This window comes from Raphanus sativus, unplaced genomic scaffold (genome assembly GCF_000801105.2).
Source record: "Raphanus sativus cultivar WK10039 unplaced genomic scaffold, ASM80110v3 Scaffold0225, whole genome shotgun sequence".
In the NCBI taxonomy this organism is placed as follows: Eukaryota; Viridiplantae; Streptophyta; class Magnoliopsida; order Brassicales; family Brassicaceae; genus Raphanus; species Raphanus sativus.
In genome coordinates, this window is record NW_026615545.1 from 478 (window position 1) to 19,027 (window position 18,550).

An 18,550-nucleotide genomic window follows, 5' to 3' on the forward strand; every position below is an offset into this window, starting at 1 on the left:
CCCCTCATCCTAGATAGCTCCAACCAAGATTGCCATCTTGATTTCTTCTGTCTCCCCGGACCACGCTTTACGTTTGGAGGAAAGCATTCTCGTTCCTCAATATGTTGTGACACGATAGGATATATATTCTCTGAGTATCCTGCATACAGATGATTCTTTGAGTAAAGTGGACATACAAGTGTGTCGATATGCACACCAGCATGTGTTCCAGCTGCTATAGCATGAGAGCAAGGTATTTTCTCCACTCCATAGACACCACAACCACACTTTACATGTTCCAAATCAACCGCACAGTCCATTTTGCCACCTTTGACAAAGAAACGCCATCCATCAATTGGTTCGACCGTCATCGTATCCGCTATCTCTGATCGAACAGCAAGCAAGTATTCAACACCCCGGCTATGTACATTATCGCAGACGACTTAGATTTAAGTCGTCCAGAAGACTTAAAGGTAAGTCGTCTAAAGAGGTCACTTTTGCAATTGAAAATTAAAAGGGACGACTTAATTCTAAGTCGTCCGGCTTTGTTTGTTAAAAAAAAAAATTCAGACGACTTATATATAAGTCGTCTACGAAAAACGGGCTAGTTTTGCATTTGACCGAATCGTGTCAGATCTTTGACTATTTCTGGACGACTTATAAATCAGTCGTCTCTGGAAAGTAAAAATTTCAATATTTTATTCAAACTAGACGACTTACACGTAAGTCGTCCCAGGTTAGTTTTGTAATTGAAAAATAAAACTTGAAATTTAACTTTCTCCAGACGACTTAACTAAAAGTCGTCCAGCTAGACGACTTAATTTAAGGTCGTCCGGGATAAGCAAGGTTTGGACGACTTAATTGGGAAAAATTCTGGACGACTTTGCTTTCCCCGGACGACTTTAAATTAAGTCTTCTGACGGGACGACTTTATATTATGTCGTCTGGTAAAAATTAAATTATGAAGTTTTATTTTTCAACTACAAAACTAACCTAAGACGACTTACACGTAAGTCGTCTAGTTTAATAAAATATTGAAATTTTAACTTTCCGAGAGACGACTGAATTATAAGTCGTCCAGAAATAGTCAAAGATCTGACACGATTCGGTCAAATGCAAAACTAGCCTGTTTCTCGTAGACGACTTATATATAAGTCGTCTGGACTGTTTTTTTTCACCAAACAAAGCTGGACGACTTAGTTTAAGTCGTCCGTTTGACCAGAAGACTCATCAGTAAGTCTTCTACATACAGATGACTTACTTGTAAGTCTTCTACGCGAACAGATTTTGAAAAAAATTCAAATTCGTACCTTCAACTAGGTGAGATGACTTTGTTTGCACACAGGGTCTTCTCCAACCACCCAGAACCTCAAACGAAAGCAACCGTAAGTCAAAACGAAAGAAATATGGCTCCAAACAATTTTGAATCAAAAGCTTCAGTTTTTTGGATGAATATGGAGAGAAAGTGAAAGAAATGTTGTTTTTAGTTCATAACAATTGAAACAGAGAGAGTGTAAAGAGATTTACGTGCATTAAAGGGCATTAAAAGCTCCAAACAGTTCGTACAAGGTTGTTCCCACTATTCATGGCAGTGGCAATATTGTAAATACTTGAAGAAAATGAGGTTGAGACAGTAAAGAAGTCATTTTCGAAAAAAAAAAAAAAAAGGGTTAATGGCATTTTCGTAGATAAAATGCAGATGTGGGGTTAAAAACTCAAAAAAAAATGAGTCAAAAGAAAAGGTTAGTTTTCTGTTTGAATTCAAGTTTTGAGTCACTTTTGCAATAAGCCCTAAGAAAATCATACAAAACAAGAAGAGGACCATAAGTCACACGTATGAACAGTTGAATACCAATCTTAGTACCATGTGGGTGTCACACTCTTGATCATTTAGTTACTAATTTCACTCAAATAAGAATCTCATTTGCCTCAGTAGTTTTAATTCTTTACAAGTTTTAGCTATCTAAACCGTATTTGAAAAATTCTAGGAATTAAATTTTCCGGGAGGCAAAGTCGGTTACACATCTGAAATGAAATTCATCCCTGAATTATCTTCTCGAAGGGTTCCGTGCTATCGAGTCCTTGATGAAAACGGAAGAATCATCCCCGACAGCGATTTTATTCCGGTACAGTTCTTGAAAATGTACATAACTAGAGTTGGTACGGTTTGGTTTAATGTTAAACCGATAATCTAAATTATGAGTATTTTACAAGGTGAGCGAGAAACTCGCGGTTAGAATGTATGAGCACATGGCGACGCTTCAGGTGATGGACCACATCTTCTACGAAGCTCAACGTCAAGGAAGAATCTCTTTCTACATCACTACCGTCGGAGAAGAGGCCGTTAACATCGCTTCAGCCGCCGCTCTCGCTCCAGACGACGTCGTTTTACCTCAGTACCGAGAGCCTGGAGTGCTTCTATGGCGCGGCTTCACGTTGCAAGAGTTTGCGAACCAGTGCTTTGGGAACAAAGCTGATCACGGCAAAGGCAGACAGATGCCGGTACATTACGGCTCTAATCGACACAGCTACTTCACTGTCTCCTCTCCTATCGCGTAAGAGATCAATCTTTCGTACTTTGTTTTATATGAAGGGACTTTGCTGACTCTCTTTTTAGACAGTACACAGCTTCCTCAAGCTGCTGGAGTTGGTTACTCTTTGAAGATGGAGAAGAAGAACGCTTGTGCAGTAACATTCATCGGAGACGGAGGCACAAGCGAGGTTGGTTTCTATTACACACTCACAGTTTTTTGTTTTAAAACACTCAACACAAAAATATTTCAAAGAACTAAAATTTATATAGTTTTCATGGCAAATCTCCAAAATTTCACCTTAATTTTTTTTTTTTTGAGTTATATTCTATAACTCTCAAACTTTAATCATACATTCATTCCCCAAAATATTAAATCATTGAAATTCTAAATTCAAATATAAAATATATATTTGTTTTCAATAAAATGTTATTGAAAAGATTATGATTATTTGTGGATAGGGAGATTTCCACGCCGGATTGAATTTTGCGGCGGTGATGGAAGCTCCGGTGGTGTTTATCTGTCGAAACAACGGTTGGGCTATCAGCACTCATATCTCAGAACAGTTCAGAAGTATGAAACTAACGAACTTCCTCTGTCTTTTTTTCATTACACTTAGACCAAAAAATCCTCTGTTTTTTTGTGAGTGAGCTTGTGTGGTTGCTTGCAGGTGACGGAATCGTTGTGAAAGGTCAAGCTTACGGAATCAGAAGCATACGAGTTGACGGTAACGACGCGCTGGCGATTTATAGCGCGGTGCGCTCAGCAAGAGAGATGGCTGTAAAAGAACAAAGACCAGTTCTCATCGAGGTTGAAACCATAGTTAGGAAACTACCAATAGTATACAACAAGTTCTTTAATGTTTTGCTTTTTGATTCAGGCAATGACATATAGAGTAGGACATCATTCTACATCAGATGATTCAACTAAGTACAGGGCGGCCGATGAAATACAATACTGGAAAATGTCGAGAAACCCTGTGAATAGGTTCAGGAAATGGGTGGAGGATAATGGATGGTGGAGCGAGGAAGATGAATCCAAGCTAAGATCCGACGCAAGAAAACAGGTAAAAGAGATTCCTGGAACATCACTATATTCTTGATGTTAAGATTGAATTTATTTAGTGTGTTTGTGTGTGTGTTTGTAGCTTCTACAAGCGATTCAGGCGGCGGAGAAGTGGGAGAAACCACCATTGACAGAGTTGTTTAGCGACGTATATGATGTTAAGACGAAGAATCTAGAGGAGCAAGAACTTGGTTTAAAGGAATTGGTAGAGAAACAACCTCAAGATTATCCTCCTGGTTTTCATATCTGAATCTATAGGAGGATTGATGATCTCATTTTCATGCATGATGTATTTTATACTTGAGAAGTGCTATTTTCGTCATTAAATAATTAAAATTTCATGGTCTGAAAGGTTTAGCTACACGGGCTGACCTTAATGTAATTTGAATTAAGTTGGAAATTTCAAAATGTCTTTCCCATGCATGAGCATGCTCTCACCAGTATATGCACATTTTCAAGAAAGAAAAAACGTGCCCACCTATCTAAATGCCATCTTCGTAGTGAAGCTATTATTATGGTTGCGTGATAAGTGATTTTCTTTTTAATACGTCAATCATTGTATGGTTATTGTATAAACATGGTATTAGTTAGACATATACATACACCTATGTGTTATGGATGATGGTAGAATCGTGCATTGAGTAAAAAGTTACTCTGAACAGTGCCCAGTTTTGAATATCGTGACATGCGTTAACTGTAGCCTCACATGTGTAGCTTTTAGTATATGAATACTCCAATATATACCACAATATTTCGTTAATTGAGTAACGTTATACGTGTTAAAAGAAAAGTAATGAAATACCAGATGCTTCTTTGGAAGTTAGCTCATAACATGAAATTGGTGAATGTTGACATGAGTGGATCTCCTAGTTGCGGGTTGCGGCTTCGATTTTGTCACACATTCGCTCCTATCAACTCCTTTTTTTTTTCTTTTGAGAAAAAACTCCTATCAACTCTTTTTTCTTTTCTTTAAGCATTCCTCTCAAATCTTCTTCTATTTTCGTTACTCAAGAATAATTCTTTTTATGGATAAAAGAAGAATAATTCTCTTATTAGTATTACTGGAAAAAAACCTTTTTCCAACGCTTATTCAAAGCATGTTCAATGGCCCATAAAGAACGAAATCAATACTACTACTACATTGCAAATTTGTAAGTATCTGCCACTCAGCATATTACACGTGGCAGCTTACGCGTCACGAATCCTTTCCCACACGTTTCCTTTTTTCATTTTGTCTGGTCTCTTTCTTTCTTCTCGTGTTATCTAGCTTCTAGTCTGGTCTATATGGCAGGCAGCTTTGCTTGTGTATTCACTTCAAAAAAAGAAAAAAAAAAGAAAAAACACTTTTTTAATTAAAATTCAAAGGAAGCAGAGCAAAAACCCAGAAACAGAGACGAAAAAACAAATTCAAAGGTATCACCTTTATTGCTCTGTAGTTCCCTGAGAAACGAAAGTTTGTATTTTACCTAAATATATACACAGTGCTTTTTTTTACTTCAATTTTTCGACTTTCGAGGTTTTGATTCGGTGAAAGGCAGATATTTTTATCTCTCTTTCATCCTTTTGTGGTGATAGGATCAAGAAACCGCTTCACTTTAATAGTTTTAAAAGAGATGGTGATGGTAGTAGGAGAACCATCCATGGAGCTCGACTTTCAGATGATGATGATGAAGATGGAAGGAGTCTCGATCAAAGAGTGGAAAGATATCCCTGTTGAGCTTCTCATGAGAATCCTCTCCCTTGTTGATGATCGGAATGTCATTTCTGCTTCTGGTGTTTGCTCTGGCTGGAGAGATGCCATCTCTCTTGGCCTCACTCGTCTCCGTCTCTCTTGGTAGTACCCTGTCTCTCTTTCTCTAAACCCTAATTTTGTCGTTTGTTCTCTGTGTTGGTGTGTTAAGACACAATCTCATCTGGTCTGTGTGTTTGGTTTCATCTTGTGGGTTATGTTGATTATTGTCTGATTTGTCTAAAGTACAGATCTTTTGTCGTTGCTTTTGTCTGTCTTTGAACCTTTAGAAGCTTTGTTAAGGCAAAATCATCTGTTCTCTGTGTTGGTGTCTGTCTTAAGGCACAGTCATCTGCTCTCTGTGTTTTGGTTTCATCTTGTGGTTTAGTGTGTTATGCTTGATCTACTGTCTGGTTTGTGTAAAGTTTAGATCTTTTGTCGTTTCTTATGTCTAAGGATGATCACTCTTGACTCTTTGAACCTTTTAGAAGCTCTGTTCTTGTCACTTGCAGTGTATTCAGATAGGTCTTTGTCAAACAACCCTCTGATTTGTTCTTCTTTTTGTGTTGTCAGGTGCAACAACAACATGAACAGCTTGGTTCTTTCTCTTGCCCCCAAGATTGTAAAGCTGCAGACTTTGATACTACGCCAGGACAAACCACAACTAGAGGACAGTGCAGTGGAAGCCATAGCGAATCACTGCCATGAGCTACAAGATCTCGATCTAAGCAAAAGCTTGAGACTTACCGATCGTTCCCTCTATGCACTTGCTCATGGTTGCCCTAACCTCACTAAACTCAACCTTAGCGGTTGCACCTCGTTCAGCGACAAAGCTATAGCGTATCTGACCAGGTCCTGCAGAAGCCTGAAAGTCCTCAATCTTTGTGGATGTGTCAACGCTGTATCTGATTATACCTTGGAGGTTGATTCTGCCTCTCTCTCTCTCTCAGCCTGGTGTCTAATCATTTTGTCATTGAGTGGCTGATTAGTATGTGTTTGTGAGTGCAGGCTATTGGGAACAACTGCAATCAGATGCAGTCACTAAACTTGGGATGGTGTGAGAAGATCAGTGATGATGGGGTTATGAGTTTAGCTTATGGCTGTCCAGATCTCAGGACTCTGGACTTGTGTGGTTGTGTTCTCATCACAGGTAAAACCACTAAACTCATCACTCAGAAACTTTCAATATCAGAGACTCGTCTAACTTGTTCTTCTCTCATGTAGATGAGAGTGTGGTAGCTTTAGCTGATTGGTGTGTCCACTTGAGGTCACTGGGGCTATACTACTGCAGAAACATAACAGACAGGGCCATGTACTCGCTAGCTCAAAGCGGGGTGAAGAACAAACAACCGGGGCAATGGAAATCATCAGCTAAGAAGAGCAAATACGATGAAGAAGGGCTGAGAAGTCTCAACATCAGCCAGTGCACTGCGCTCACACCTTCGGCTGTTCAAGCGGTCTGCGATACTTTCCCTGCTCTTCACACGTGTTCGGGAAGACATTCGCTTGTGATGAGCGGGTGTTTGAACTTGACGTCTGTGCACTGTGCTTGTATTCTTCAGGCTCATCGTGCGGTTGTTCCTCACTCTGAGATGCATAATATGTTTGAGGGGAGATTAGATGCCAAAACTTGAAAATGCTTTCGAGTTGGTTTCTTTTATGTTGTCTTGAAATATCTTTTGTATGTGTTGGTGAAATGTCCAAGAGGTCTGACTGTGTATGAACTCTTGGTTACTACTTATTACCGAAGAAGATAGAGTTCCTCTTTTTACAAGATACAGAAAAAGATCAGATTTTGAATATCTTGATGAAAATGGTAGACAACATGAGCCTTTAGTTGGGCGTTCAAAATGTATGTGAAATGGGCTTAGTTTATCCAAAAAGGGAAGGTCCTACCGGAAGTCGAACCCAGGTCGCTGGATTCAAAGTCCAGAGTGCTAACCACTACACCATAGAACCTTTTTGTTAATTCTTTGATGTTTGGCCTACCTATAACGGTTGACGGCCATTAACATCAACATTTGATTTTTTAATTCAATCACTTGTTATATCACTTATCAGTAGGGAGCATACATTTTTCAGCATAGTTTGTTTTTACATGACAACTAAAACACAAAAGCAAAAAACTCTAGTGAAGAAAGAGTTAAAAACAAGAACAAATCACTCTCAAAAGATCTAAACTTGCTGATCTTGCTTATTTCCATTAACAACACTTTGCTTCTTCTCCTCATCTTTCATCTCCACAGTCTTCTTCTCATCCTTTTCAGCATCTGTTGATTTCTCGCCTTTGTTTCCACAGTAGATGAAATAGAGAATCAACTGCACTGTCCCTAAAGCACATCCAAACCCATTTGGGATCTTCACACACACAAAACAGAAACATTAACGTTTTTTTTAGTGAATCAAGTTTTCAGTGAAGGAAGAGAGAAGTAAGTTAACTTACTGCAACAAAAGGGTCACGACCGATGAGTCCATAGATGAACCAAGAAGTTCCACAGAGGAACACGAATAGTGACAAAAAGAATGGCATGTACTCTACACTCTTCGTCTTTATCACCAATCTCTGTTTCATCAAAACTCAAATATTATTACCATAAGTTGAAGAGACTTGTATTGATTGATTCTTTTTTTGTTTGTCTTACCATGATTGAGAGGGGAGAAGCGTACATGATGATGGAGAAAACGGTAGCTGCGATACCACAGAAGAGTTTTCTACCGTTACCATGGAGAGCAAAGAGAGAGACTAGAGCCATCGTTGCGAACACGGCCAAGACGGCGGTGAAGATACCAAAGATCTTGGCTTTCTCTTTCCTTGGTGCGTAGAAAAGGAAGATCAACACGTAGACTGTCTCTATCGCTGCTCCTGTTCCGTTGATTGTGCTCACAAGCGTGTTGTCTTTTGACACAAAGGGAAGTCCGTACCTGAAAAAAACAGAGGAAGCACAGAAACAGAGTTGTTAAAGCGATGTGATAGTGGGAGTTAAGAGACGTTAAGATTGAAGACTGTGTTTTACCAGGCGGAGAGGAGACAGTTGAGGAGAGTCATAGGGTAAGGGATTCCAGAGAACTGTTCAGTTGATTTGTTCTTGATGATTCTCTTGAAAGTTATCCTGAAGAACAGAACAGAAACAGAACAAAACTTGAGTGTTTTCTTGGTTTAAAAACATCATTTTAGATGCAATACTAGTTAGACCAAGAAACTGAGAGAATTCAAACTCGGTTAACGAGCTGAAACAGGAGGAAAGAAAGAGGATGGATACGTACGAAGGGGCCAAGAACAGAAACAGAGCAGTAGCGTTTCCTGTAAAAGCAGAAAACAATAACAGATACGATAGTGTTAGTGCTTTCTCATGGAGCGATGGAAGAAAGAGAAAGATAGATTGGGTTACCGAAAACGCCGAAGATGGTGTGAGCTATGTTCATCTTTTGATCTCTAATGCGTCTAAAGAGTTTCACTTTGTTCTTTGTGTTGTGAGCCAAGTGAGAGAGAGAGAGAGAATGTGGTGAGTGTTTGTTATCGAGAAGCGTCTTCCTTAGGGGTATAAATATGAAAAATCGGTGTGTGCTAACCGCTTCACCGCGAAACACCAGTTATTATCAAATTGCAAAAAGGCCCATATAAATTAGTGACATTACGTTGCTGGATTTAAAAAAAAAATTGTCAGTCTTTTATAATAAATACATTTTCATTTGTGGATTTTTAACGTTAAAACCTCTCAATTAAATTTGTTTTGGGTAAAAACCCCAAACTAAGTATTTAATGAATAAACTCCTAAATTAACTTTATTTAATAAATTAAACATTTTCGGTCATAATTACCAGTACTACCGGTAAATTTTTAGTTTAGGAGTTTCTACATTAAAAAAACATAAGTAAGGGGTTTTACCACTAGAAATAAAAAATTCAAAATATAATAACATTATCCAAAAATTAATAAATTTAATATTCCAAAATTAGTTTTTTAAAAAATTATGTAAAATATATGAGTCTAGTTTTTTTAAAAAAAATCGACATTATATATGTATAAATTAAAAATGTAAAAAACCAGAAAATATAATAAAAATTATCTTAAGATTTACCAGTAATAAAAATTATCTAAAAGTTAAAAATGTAAAACACAAGATAATAGATAAATCTTTAGATAATTTTTGTTATATTTTATGGGTTTTTACATTTTTAATTTATACATGTATAATGTTGATTTAAAAAACATTACTCATATATTTTACAGAAAGTTTTTAAAAATGCTAATTTTGGAATATTAAAGTTATTAATTTTTAGATAATGTTATTATATTTTGAATTTTTTTATTTCTAGTGGATATATTCATGGATAATAACCTATGTTAACATCCCTAAACCTGGGCAGTTCAGTTGATTATGGAACATGACCGCACTAATGCGCAGGAAAAAAAATCATGAAACTGGGGTTCTCATTATACGTTTAGTATAGGACACATAATAAACTAAATAGTTATATGCACATGCATAATGCATTAGCTAATTTTTTAAAAATCTGACATAATATTCTCCCGAGAAAAAAAGAGTACAAAATATCCCAAAATAATAGTTATTTGCACATGCATAATGCATTAGCCACACTCGTTTATCTCGCGTTTATCAAATGACAGACTTTGTCAAGTCCATATTGTTTTTACTATTATTTTTTTTCTGTCGTTTGCTACGTCAAGATCTGTTGAGATTCTGATATTTACCTAGAACAAAGTAATGGAAGACAAAAACAGAAATTTAGCACAGTAGACTGTGATATTATCATATATAATTTCAGTCTGAGAAGTACATATGTTGACAAAAAAAAAGAGAGACGTGCATACTTTATAATTATGCGTGCTCTCCTTATTTTCGCGTGAACATTTTGAAAAATAAAAAAGTTATCCACAATATTTCACGTCAGAAATGTAGACGCTTAATATTTAGGATATGGACCAACGAATGGATTATTGCGCTTCCACATATCCTGTTATTTTGTATATAACTACACACAGTACACACGCACAACAAGTATCATCACTCATCAATATAAAGAAAATGGCAGTTTGAGGTTCGGTTAAGTCCCACGTCAATGATTGAAAAGCAAAAGACTGACACAAGCTAGAGAGTTGAGGAAAACAAACAATTATTAGAAGAAATTGAAATGATAACGTCAGGATACAATTCGTGTAAACACCACATGGCATGCACAACTCTTCACGAGTACGTAGCCCTTTCTTGGACCATTATTGTGTACTTTTTGGTTACAACTTTTTTTTGTTACAACTTATTTAGAACTATCGTTAGCATAGAAAAACAGAATGAAAGGAACAAGAAGGCCATTAAATAATAATTACTATTTTCACTTTTTATACAGAGAAATACGTACCCTTTTGTATATATAAGGTTTGAGTCTTTGAGAGTTTTATATCCTGTTCAATTTGGTCTTGGTTGTGTTATTAATATATATTTTATTTGAATTATATTTATTTGTACTTTCTTTTCAAATAAAAAATAATAATTAATAGTTTGCCATGCGAGTGATCACTGATAAAACCAAACTCCTACTACCTAAAAGATAAACTCAAGATATAGTCTCTCTATCTCAATCTTCATTCTTGATGTAACAATTCAACAGATTGATTCTTTTTTTTCCTTCTAGTGGAGGTTCTTGATAAGTTGATAGGATCCAATGAAAAGATAACGATGTACATTTGAACAAAGTAAGTACTATATTCATCAATCGGGGACACATCTTTTATGTAGAGATTTGACCATAAATTCTCAGAATTAAATACTTGATTTGCCCTAAAGGGTAGGGCTTTCTTCTCGACCTTTCTAACATTCCATAATTGCTTATATTTGAAACTTTGCACCTTCGAATGTATTAGTAATAATGGCTTTGCACTCTTCTTACCTATACTTTTGGCATCTAGCTCTTTATGATCCCATTTGTATTGATGGACTCTTAGTAACCACCAAACTTCCCAGTCATATTATCATCATAACAAAGTTACAAGTAACAATACAAAAAGATAAACTACTGAACATTTTAATGCTTTTTGGTATCGCCATTTCCTAAAGACTGCTACAAAACAATACAATAGATGAACTAGAAGGCATAGTAACTGTTAGGAATATGTCAAATCTTGGACGTTACATAACCATATAAATTTATAAAATCTTTAATATGTTAATTACCTGAAATAGAAAGTTCCTAATTGTTGTGGTGAGCTGTGTATCGATTACATACACTCCACACAAAAAGATTTGTACACTTTCTTATAAAAGGGTCATGCATATAAACATGTAATGATGATTTCCGTGTGGAACTCGGTTTGGTGGGATTGTATTATTGGTTTCTTGTCGGTCAATTAAAACTGTAGCAAAACCTTTGTCATTCTACGGACAAAGCATCTCTCTCATCCGGTACCTAAACACAGCCGAATGAAACATTGGTTTTGGACCCCAAAAATTTTAGAGGTTTTTTATACAGAAGTAAACCCCTAAACATTAATATTGGCCACCAAAATTTTTAGAGTTCTCAAGAAATATTTCGAACCCCAAAATCTCAGATGCGGCCCTGCTCTCATGCTTCTGTTAAACCCGATCAAATGTTAGCTAAAGAAAATGCTAAGTTTCCTGTGATCCTTCTCAATCAAATTATTAGTTCGTTGATCTGTTATTTTATGGTACAACCGAATTAAACCCAAATAAATCCAAACTAACCAGATGTCATGTTTGGTTTTTTGATACAATCTGGTTTCTTTTCGTTCTATTGCTGTGGAGCAGTGTTTTTAAAACCGGACCGACAAGCGAACCGGAAATTTTTTGGGTCATGGGTCAATGTGGTTCGACCTGGTTCGATTGGGTTCGACCGGGTTTGATGTATTAAATTGTATTTAATAATATTTTATATATAATATGCATATTTTAGAAAATAGCAAACTGAAATGTAATAACAGAAATAAAAAATCTAATAGTTCAAATCTAAATCAATAGAAAAAAACATTTAAAGTTTATTCTCTAGGTTTTTATCACTTTTAAAAAAAATTATACACATTAATGCAAAGTTGCGACGATTGTTTATTTTCATTGTGACAATTATTGTTTTTCTGTATTTGAATTTGGTGGAAATCATATTTATTGACCATTCTCTTCTATTGCTTAGTGCATCGCAAAAGTTTTACGAAGACATCAAAGACACAAAAGTATAAAATACCTTGTGAATTGCAGTCAATTGTAAAGACGTCAGAGACTCAAAAGGAAAAAAACGTCAAATATGACAATACCTTATGAATTACAGTTTATCACAAATCTTATTTTTTTAAACTAATTATTTTATTAATTTTTTTTGTTTTCTATACAAACCAGAGTTTTGCCGGTTCGTTGGGTCGCCGGTTCCCGGGTTTTTAACGGTTCAATATGAATTTTTAACCGGTTCAATGTTAGTTGGGTTTTAGCATTAACCCAACCCGGCTTGGTATCCGGTTCACGGTTGAACTCGGTCTGACCGCCGGTTCGGTCCGGGTTTAACAACACTGCTGTGGAGTTTTAGTCAAATAAGATCTGTACATTCACTCAAAAAAAATATGTCTTCTAGTATGTTAACTTGACAAAAAAAAGAGCTATGGGTAAAAAGGCCACAAAAAAAACAAGGAGATTCTTGTGGGGATGTTGAAACCTCAAGAACACTCACACTACTAGAAAACTGCCGGATTCTGAGGGAAATTCCGAGGGACTATGTGTCCGTCGGAATATTCCCACGAAATTCCGAGGTTTCACTGCCATTGTGCAGCCAAAACGTCTCGGTCGATTGCTGGAAATGTCTCGCTTTGCGTTGAAGCTCCCATAAAATCCCTTTAACCGCACTGCATGGTGCAGATTCTGGACCGTACACAAACAGACATCTAATTTTCCGACCACGAGCTATCATCCCTTCTATGTCTCTATCTGTTAAAGAAAGAAAGAGACATGCCATGTTTAAGAATCTAAGCAAAATCAAATGATACTGTCACAAAGAAAAAGCGTTGTTACCGGGTATTGAAGCTAAGTAATCAAGAAGCTCTGCGCCTATTCGAGATGATGGCCATTTGATGGAAACTTGGGCGTAGTCGATGACATTCTGGAAAGGTAGCTCGGCGTGGTCAGATAAGAGAACCGGAACACATTCCTGAACAAGCAAGAAATCACCAAAATTTATGAGTATGTAATAAGGCAAGTTAATGCTTTGAAACTAAAAGTTTGGTATGAGAGATCAGACCACAAAGAAGGATTCATACAAGCGAAGAGTCCATGATGATTCCCCACGAGGAGCGAGGCAGAACTTGGCGTTCCTCAGATGCTCAAAATACGTCGTTCTTCCAAACTTTTCAGTTCCGCTGAACTTCAAATCCGGACACTCCAACTGTGCACAGAACCCACTCATATCAACCAATCAAGCAAAGGGAAAAGACAAGCACCAAATAAATATGCAAAAGTAAGTTTGGATCTTTGAAGAAACAAAGTGAGAGACTAAACCTTATCGGGATATTGCTTTGAGAGGTCTATCAATTTAAGTCTACCAGCCTTCCCTTGAGCACGACCCAAATAATTAGCTAAATACTTCCTCTTCGACAAAGGCAGAGGCTGAACATCAGGCTTTCCATTTTTTGTCATAGCATCATCGACATTCCCTGGTATGATTATATCTTTCCATGTATTGAAGGCAGTAGTGTCTTTCTTGTCAGTCCTGTCACCCTGCATCAGCAATTGTTCAATCATTCACTACTCTGTAAAACCTAGCTCACATGAATTTGTAAATAAGCCCATAGACTCCAATGAAGAGAAAAAACTTTCACATTGAAACACCATATATATATATATAAAATATATACACTTCAAAAGACAAGATCTTGCTCAAGAGAAAGAGTACCTCAGGAGTGAGGATAATAGAACGGTTGATAAATGTCGACCAGGACCTAAACAAGTGAGCTCCAGCCCCACTGCATTACCACAAAAAAAAAAGAAACCTTATGTCAAAGATAGCACAAAACAATATACAATTCATCGAAAGAGTAACAACTAAGCATACCTGGGAAAAACAAAAATATGATCACGACCACCCGATCTTCTGAAATACGGCATTTGACTCAAAACCTATACGAATCAGAGAATATGTAAGCCATAAGTATCACTGTAGCTGGAAACAAAAAGACATAAGCATCTACAAGTTGTATACATACCATCTAAGAATCTACGTGTTGTATTAGATAAGATTCTATACATGTGAGGCATACATATCAGACTACAGCTTAATCAGTGAGTGACGATATGATTCACCTTGACATAGGTCTGATTGATCTCCTTGTCATTAAGACCACCCAACATCCTCACACACTTGACATAAGCTGGCACGAAGAACAGATCCGCCTCCTCTTTCTTACTCGTCCTGAACTTGGACTCCAGAAGCAACTTGTGAATCTTAACCTAATCATCATTATCATATTCATAAGCTAAGAGAATTAAATTAACAACAGACGATCAAGTAGCTAAACATAGTTCACGAGCTTAGTGGTGTGATTCGAAAAAGATGAAAGTCAGTCAGTTAGTCACCTGAGATCCCCACTGGCCTTTCAAGCACGCGGCGGTCTTGACACCACCGTCCCTACCGTACATTAGCTCTTTTAAACCGTCGATCTCGCTCTCGTCGTATACGTAGATCTTCAGCGAGAGGTGGGATCCGTACCCTCGCTCCGGCCACCGTGGAATGTCGTTATCGATCGTGATCCCGGAGGAAGAAGTACGGTGGATGTTAATAGCTGGAGTAACGGAGTTGGATTCCGATGACCACTGATCGAAAAGCCTAGTGACGAAGAAGGTGGAGACGACAAGAAACAGAGCTCCAATCTGGTGCGTGCGGGTGCATGGAGTGGCGTAGTGACTGTACGCGCCAAAGTTTCTAGGCTTGCTACTACTACTTAAGCTCGCCATTTCTCCCTCTCCCCTCGCTCACTGCTTGTTGTTCGTTTCCGTCTTTAACATTTCCGGCACCGTTTAAATTGTAACTAGATTTATTAAGAAGGCCCATTGGGTTTAGTGAAGGCCCAGTTTAAATATTCCCTATAACATTCATTTGCAAGATAAGGATCAGTTGTTTTTTCTTTCTTTTTTTTTTCTCTCAGACTTTTGATGCATACCAAGGGAAGCATATGAAAGAGAGCTAGTTCTTGGTAAAGTTTATATCATGCCATTGCCACTTACAGTAGGAGTTTGACTATATCAACAAAGCTCATTAAAAGGTAAGTCATTGACATTGTAATGGATTCTCTCGATGTTTTAAAGCATGAACTTCATTAATCGAGTTCATCAAAGGTATGGAACTCGACATCTATCAAGGAACTATGCCTGTTTCTATACCCAGAAAAGTAAACTATACGGTAACGATATAATCATACGACAGAACTTACACTGAAGAAAGATTTGCTTTAAGTGGTAGAGGAGGTGATAAACCGTTAGTGGAATTGTCAGTCCAGTTCTTGTCACCCCAATGCCAAAGCATACTCTCCCAGAAACAGAACTCTTCATAACAAGTCTCTAGTCGCTTGTCTTTGATCTTAATCTTCCAGTGTCCATCCGTGTAGTTCCCTTTCTCAGCTTGCATCCTATCCCATTCCAGCTGCGCCTTCTGTTTCGATCTCAGTAGACAGAACTTCTGCAAGTTCTCAGGCATCGCGTCGTGCACTTTCCACCACGTTTTGTGCGCTACATCGCTTGCAAACTCCTGTAGAATGTCCACGTTCCAGTTGCAGTCATAGTCTCTGAAGCATAGCCAAGGTTTGTTACCAAGGTAATGCAGGACGTAGAGGATAGGAGGATCTGTTCCAAAGAGACGCGTCTTCATCTGTTTGATCTCAGGCTCATCACCTTCCCAGAAATGCTTTAGAAAGTTCATGTGTTTCGGGATGCGATGCCACCACGTGTACACTTCGTTGAGGTAACCTTGGTCTCCTCCGTTGTACGAGACGATATCATTGATGTGGTCCATGAGTAGCTGGAATGTGGAGTTTGATGGCTCGACCACCATCACACCGGAGTTAAAGAGTGTAGCGTTGTTTCCCGTGGCAGATATCTCAGGCATCTCAAAGAGGAAGTCAATGTTCCTAAGGATAAGCATATCAGCATCAATGAAGATGATCTTGTCGTACTCAGTCAACTGCCAAAGACGAAACTTGCTGTAGTTCCATTCGTTATATGCTTCAGCTTCGGCCTTTGGATTCCTGATCCTTTGAATGGGATATATCTTCCATCCAGCTGCAGCCAGGCCAGATCTATGGTGCTCAGTTATGGAGTCATCGACAAGTATCACCAGGTCTCGCGTAGAGCCAGACATGCGAATGCTCTGCGCTGCTGTTATAGCTCCACAGACATAAAAATTAGCAGAGTGTAATATGGTGGCGTATGCTTCTCTCTTTGCACTTGCTGAATAGAAAGTATCTGCATTACAATATACTAGCTCAGGCAGCGGATATACAAAAGTAGATAGATAAAGAAAATATAAAAATTGATACTAACCCTTAGCTTTAAGAGGAACAGTGAGTTCACAGGAACCAACAGGCAGCTCAACCTTTTGCCTAAGCCGGTGAAGGTTGGGTTTGAACAGCCATAGGTTCCCTTGACGTGCAACCAGATCCTTCCCAATAAAAAGATTAGGAATGGGAAAACAATCAGTAACAAAAAGCACATGCACATCGTGAAGCCCTTTGGAAGAAGCAGCCACACGAGCTGCAGCAAGCTGCAAGTGTAACCTAGCAACATCTCTCGACCACTTCCCACCTTTATTACACGGAAGCTTGGCAACAACAAGATCAATCCGAGGCTTTCCAGGGACTTGAACCCAAGGAAGAGAAGGACAAGTGGGGACTTCGAACTGCTCTTCCTCATCGATCCATTCCGGGTATAAAGACTCCCAAGTTATGTTATTCGCCATACGGTCCAGGTGTAAGGCGACATGGTCACAGTCAGGTATCAGCTCCTTCCATCGAACAACCTCATCATCGTTGAGATTTATAAACCCAACTCCTTGATACTCGCTCTTCCCAGTTAGCTTCTCTACAAGGTCTGACACGTGGTCCCAGTTTATCTCAGCTGTAGATACATAGCGAGGATCATCAATCCCACTTGGCTCTCTACTACTCCATCTGCTTACGAAACTAGACATTGAGATAGAGATAGATATATAAATATAAATGTGTAGGGAAGCATGAGATAGAGATAGAGATACCTAGAGTTGTTATTAAATGGATGATCTGCAATGTGTACAGGTGGTGAACGGTAGAGAGTGAACACAGCAACCAGGACGAGAAGGATCAAGACGAGTTTCAAGGTGGAGAACTTGGCGCTCCAGTTTCTATAGTGAAAGGAGGAGCTGTGTGATCCTGCTTTCTCGAGGTCTTTGGTATCTCGATTTCTAAGAGTTCTCCTTCTGTTTGTGTCATCGCTACCAAAACGAGTAGAACGTATGTGTCAAAATGCAAGTGTAACGGAAAGTCAAACCAGGTACAGAGAATAGTAATCGCATCTTTAGATACTTTCACAGTAACGGGAAAAGAGTCAGATCTCGATGATTCACATTCAGAAAGTTGAAGCGAAAAAACATTCGAGAATCGGAGCTCAAATTGACACAACGGACTAAGATTTCGATCCGATAGCGTCAAATACCAGCAAGTGAACGAAGCTTGAGTAGTCTAGTCAAAGTAGAGAGAGAGAGAGAGAGAGAGTGGCGGAGACTTACGTTTGACTTGGTAGTCGGTGCCTGGGCTCGACGGGAGTAGGAGAAGGAAGCCTCATACTAAGTCGGAGCAAGTAGCAGGACGAATGTTAACTTTTAGATCCTCTTCTTCGCTTTTTTATTTTTCCGATAAAGAATTAGAGAGTGAAAGAGAGAATCAAATCAAGTTATTTCGTTTCTTATAATGTATGTATGTGTATGCAGTTATTATTATTTTTCTGGAACCAACATGCGCTGTGTTGTTATTTACAATAATTTTAGTCAAATCATTTCAATAAAAAGGATCCAGCCGAAAACGTCTAGGCCTCGACAGACCAGTGGCTAAAACGTTTTTGTAAAAGACTTCCGAAAAGAGCAAAGGTTAGTTAATGGGACTTCAAAACCAGCCAGCTTGATAAGAAGATCAATCGCTTTCTCAATTGACTATGTACTACCACCCTCCATCAAGAATCTAAATCACTCCTTAAGCTGTATTCAATCTAAACTA

The 18,550-nt window shown here is 38.1% G+C and overlaps 5 protein-coding genes and 1 non-coding gene across 7 annotated transcripts; 2 read left to right on the forward strand and 4 right to left on the reverse strand.

Moving 5' to 3' along the window:
• The first annotated feature begins 1,438 nt into the window (after window positions 1-1,438).
• On the forward strand, window positions 1,439-4,018 carry LOC108821992 (2-oxoisovalerate dehydrogenase subunit alpha 1, mitochondrial). The gene is made up of 8 exons (XM_056996444.1): window positions 1,439-1,846; window positions 1,968-2,105; window positions 2,194-2,534; window positions 2,601-2,700; window positions 2,972-3,083; window positions 3,181-3,320; window positions 3,391-3,576; window positions 3,658-4,018. Exons 2-8 carry the CDS (start codon window positions 2,010-2,012, stop codon window positions 3,823-3,825), a joined length of 1,143 nt encoding a protein of 380 aa, XP_056852424.1. The 5' UTR covers window positions 1,439-1,846; window positions 1,968-2,009; the 3' UTR covers window positions 3,826-4,018.
• An 815-nt stretch (window positions 4,019-4,833) lies between these two features.
• On the forward strand, window positions 4,834-7,080 carry LOC108821995 (F-box protein SKP2A-like). Its single transcript, XM_018595009.2, has 5 exons — window positions 4,834-4,988; window positions 5,151-5,409; window positions 5,878-6,226; window positions 6,313-6,454; window positions 6,529-7,080. The coding sequence occupies exons 2-5, from the start codon at window positions 5,189-5,191 to the stop codon at window positions 6,936-6,938; spliced, it is 1,122 nt and encodes a 373-aa protein (XP_018450511.1). The 5' UTR covers window positions 4,834-4,988; window positions 5,151-5,188; the 3' UTR covers window positions 6,939-7,080.
• Window positions 7,081-7,191: 111 nt separating this feature from the next.
• Window positions 7,192-7,263, reverse strand: TRNAQ-UUG (transfer RNA glutamine (anticodon UUG)). Its single transcript has one exon. It is a non-coding gene; the product is annotated as a tRNA-Gln (tRNA).
• Window positions 7,264-7,410: 147 nt separating this feature from the next.
• On the reverse strand, window positions 7,411-8,843 carry LOC108821997 (bidirectional sugar transporter SWEET1). Its single transcript, XM_018595011.2, has 6 exons — window positions 8,694-8,843; window positions 8,569-8,605; window positions 8,319-8,414; window positions 7,947-8,226; window positions 7,748-7,867; window positions 7,411-7,662 (listed from the first exon to the last, which is right to left on the reverse strand). Exons 1-6 carry the CDS (start codon window positions 8,725-8,727, stop codon window positions 7,480-7,482), a joined length of 750 nt encoding a protein of 249 aa, XP_018450513.1. The 5' UTR covers window positions 8,728-8,843; the 3' UTR covers window positions 7,411-7,479.
• Window positions 8,844-13,020: 4,177 nt separating this feature from the next.
• On the reverse strand, window positions 13,021-15,317 carry LOC108819723 (probable beta-1,4-xylosyltransferase IRX10). Its single transcript, XM_018592770.2, has 8 exons — window positions 14,889-15,317; window positions 14,616-14,762; window positions 14,368-14,432; window positions 14,209-14,278; window positions 13,815-14,033; window positions 13,558-13,701; window positions 13,332-13,467; window positions 13,021-13,247 (listed from the first exon to the last, which is right to left on the reverse strand). The coding sequence occupies exons 1-8, from the start codon at window positions 15,264-15,266 to the stop codon at window positions 13,036-13,038; spliced, it is 1,371 nt and encodes a 456-aa protein (XP_018448272.1). The 5' UTR covers window positions 15,267-15,317; the 3' UTR covers window positions 13,021-13,035.
• Window positions 15,318-15,607: 290 nt separating this feature from the next.
• Window positions 15,608-18,223, reverse strand: LOC108821991 (putative UDP-glucuronate:xylan alpha-glucuronosyltransferase 3). Of its 2 annotated transcripts, none has more exons than XM_018595002.2 (4): window positions 18,067-18,223; window positions 17,557-17,772; window positions 16,848-17,473; window positions 15,608-16,769 (listed from the first exon to the last, which is right to left on the reverse strand). In XM_018595002.2, exons 1-4 carry the CDS (start codon window positions 18,120-18,122, stop codon window positions 15,739-15,741), a joined length of 1,929 nt encoding a protein of 642 aa, XP_018450504.1. In that variant the 5' UTR covers window positions 18,123-18,223; the 3' UTR covers window positions 15,608-15,738. The 2 variants fall into 2 exon arrangements, with proteins under 2 accessions (XP_018450504.1, XP_056852420.1); XM_056996440.1 differs by having other exon boundaries at window positions 16,848-17,485.
• Between the last annotated feature and the right edge of the window lie 327 nt (window positions 18,224-18,550).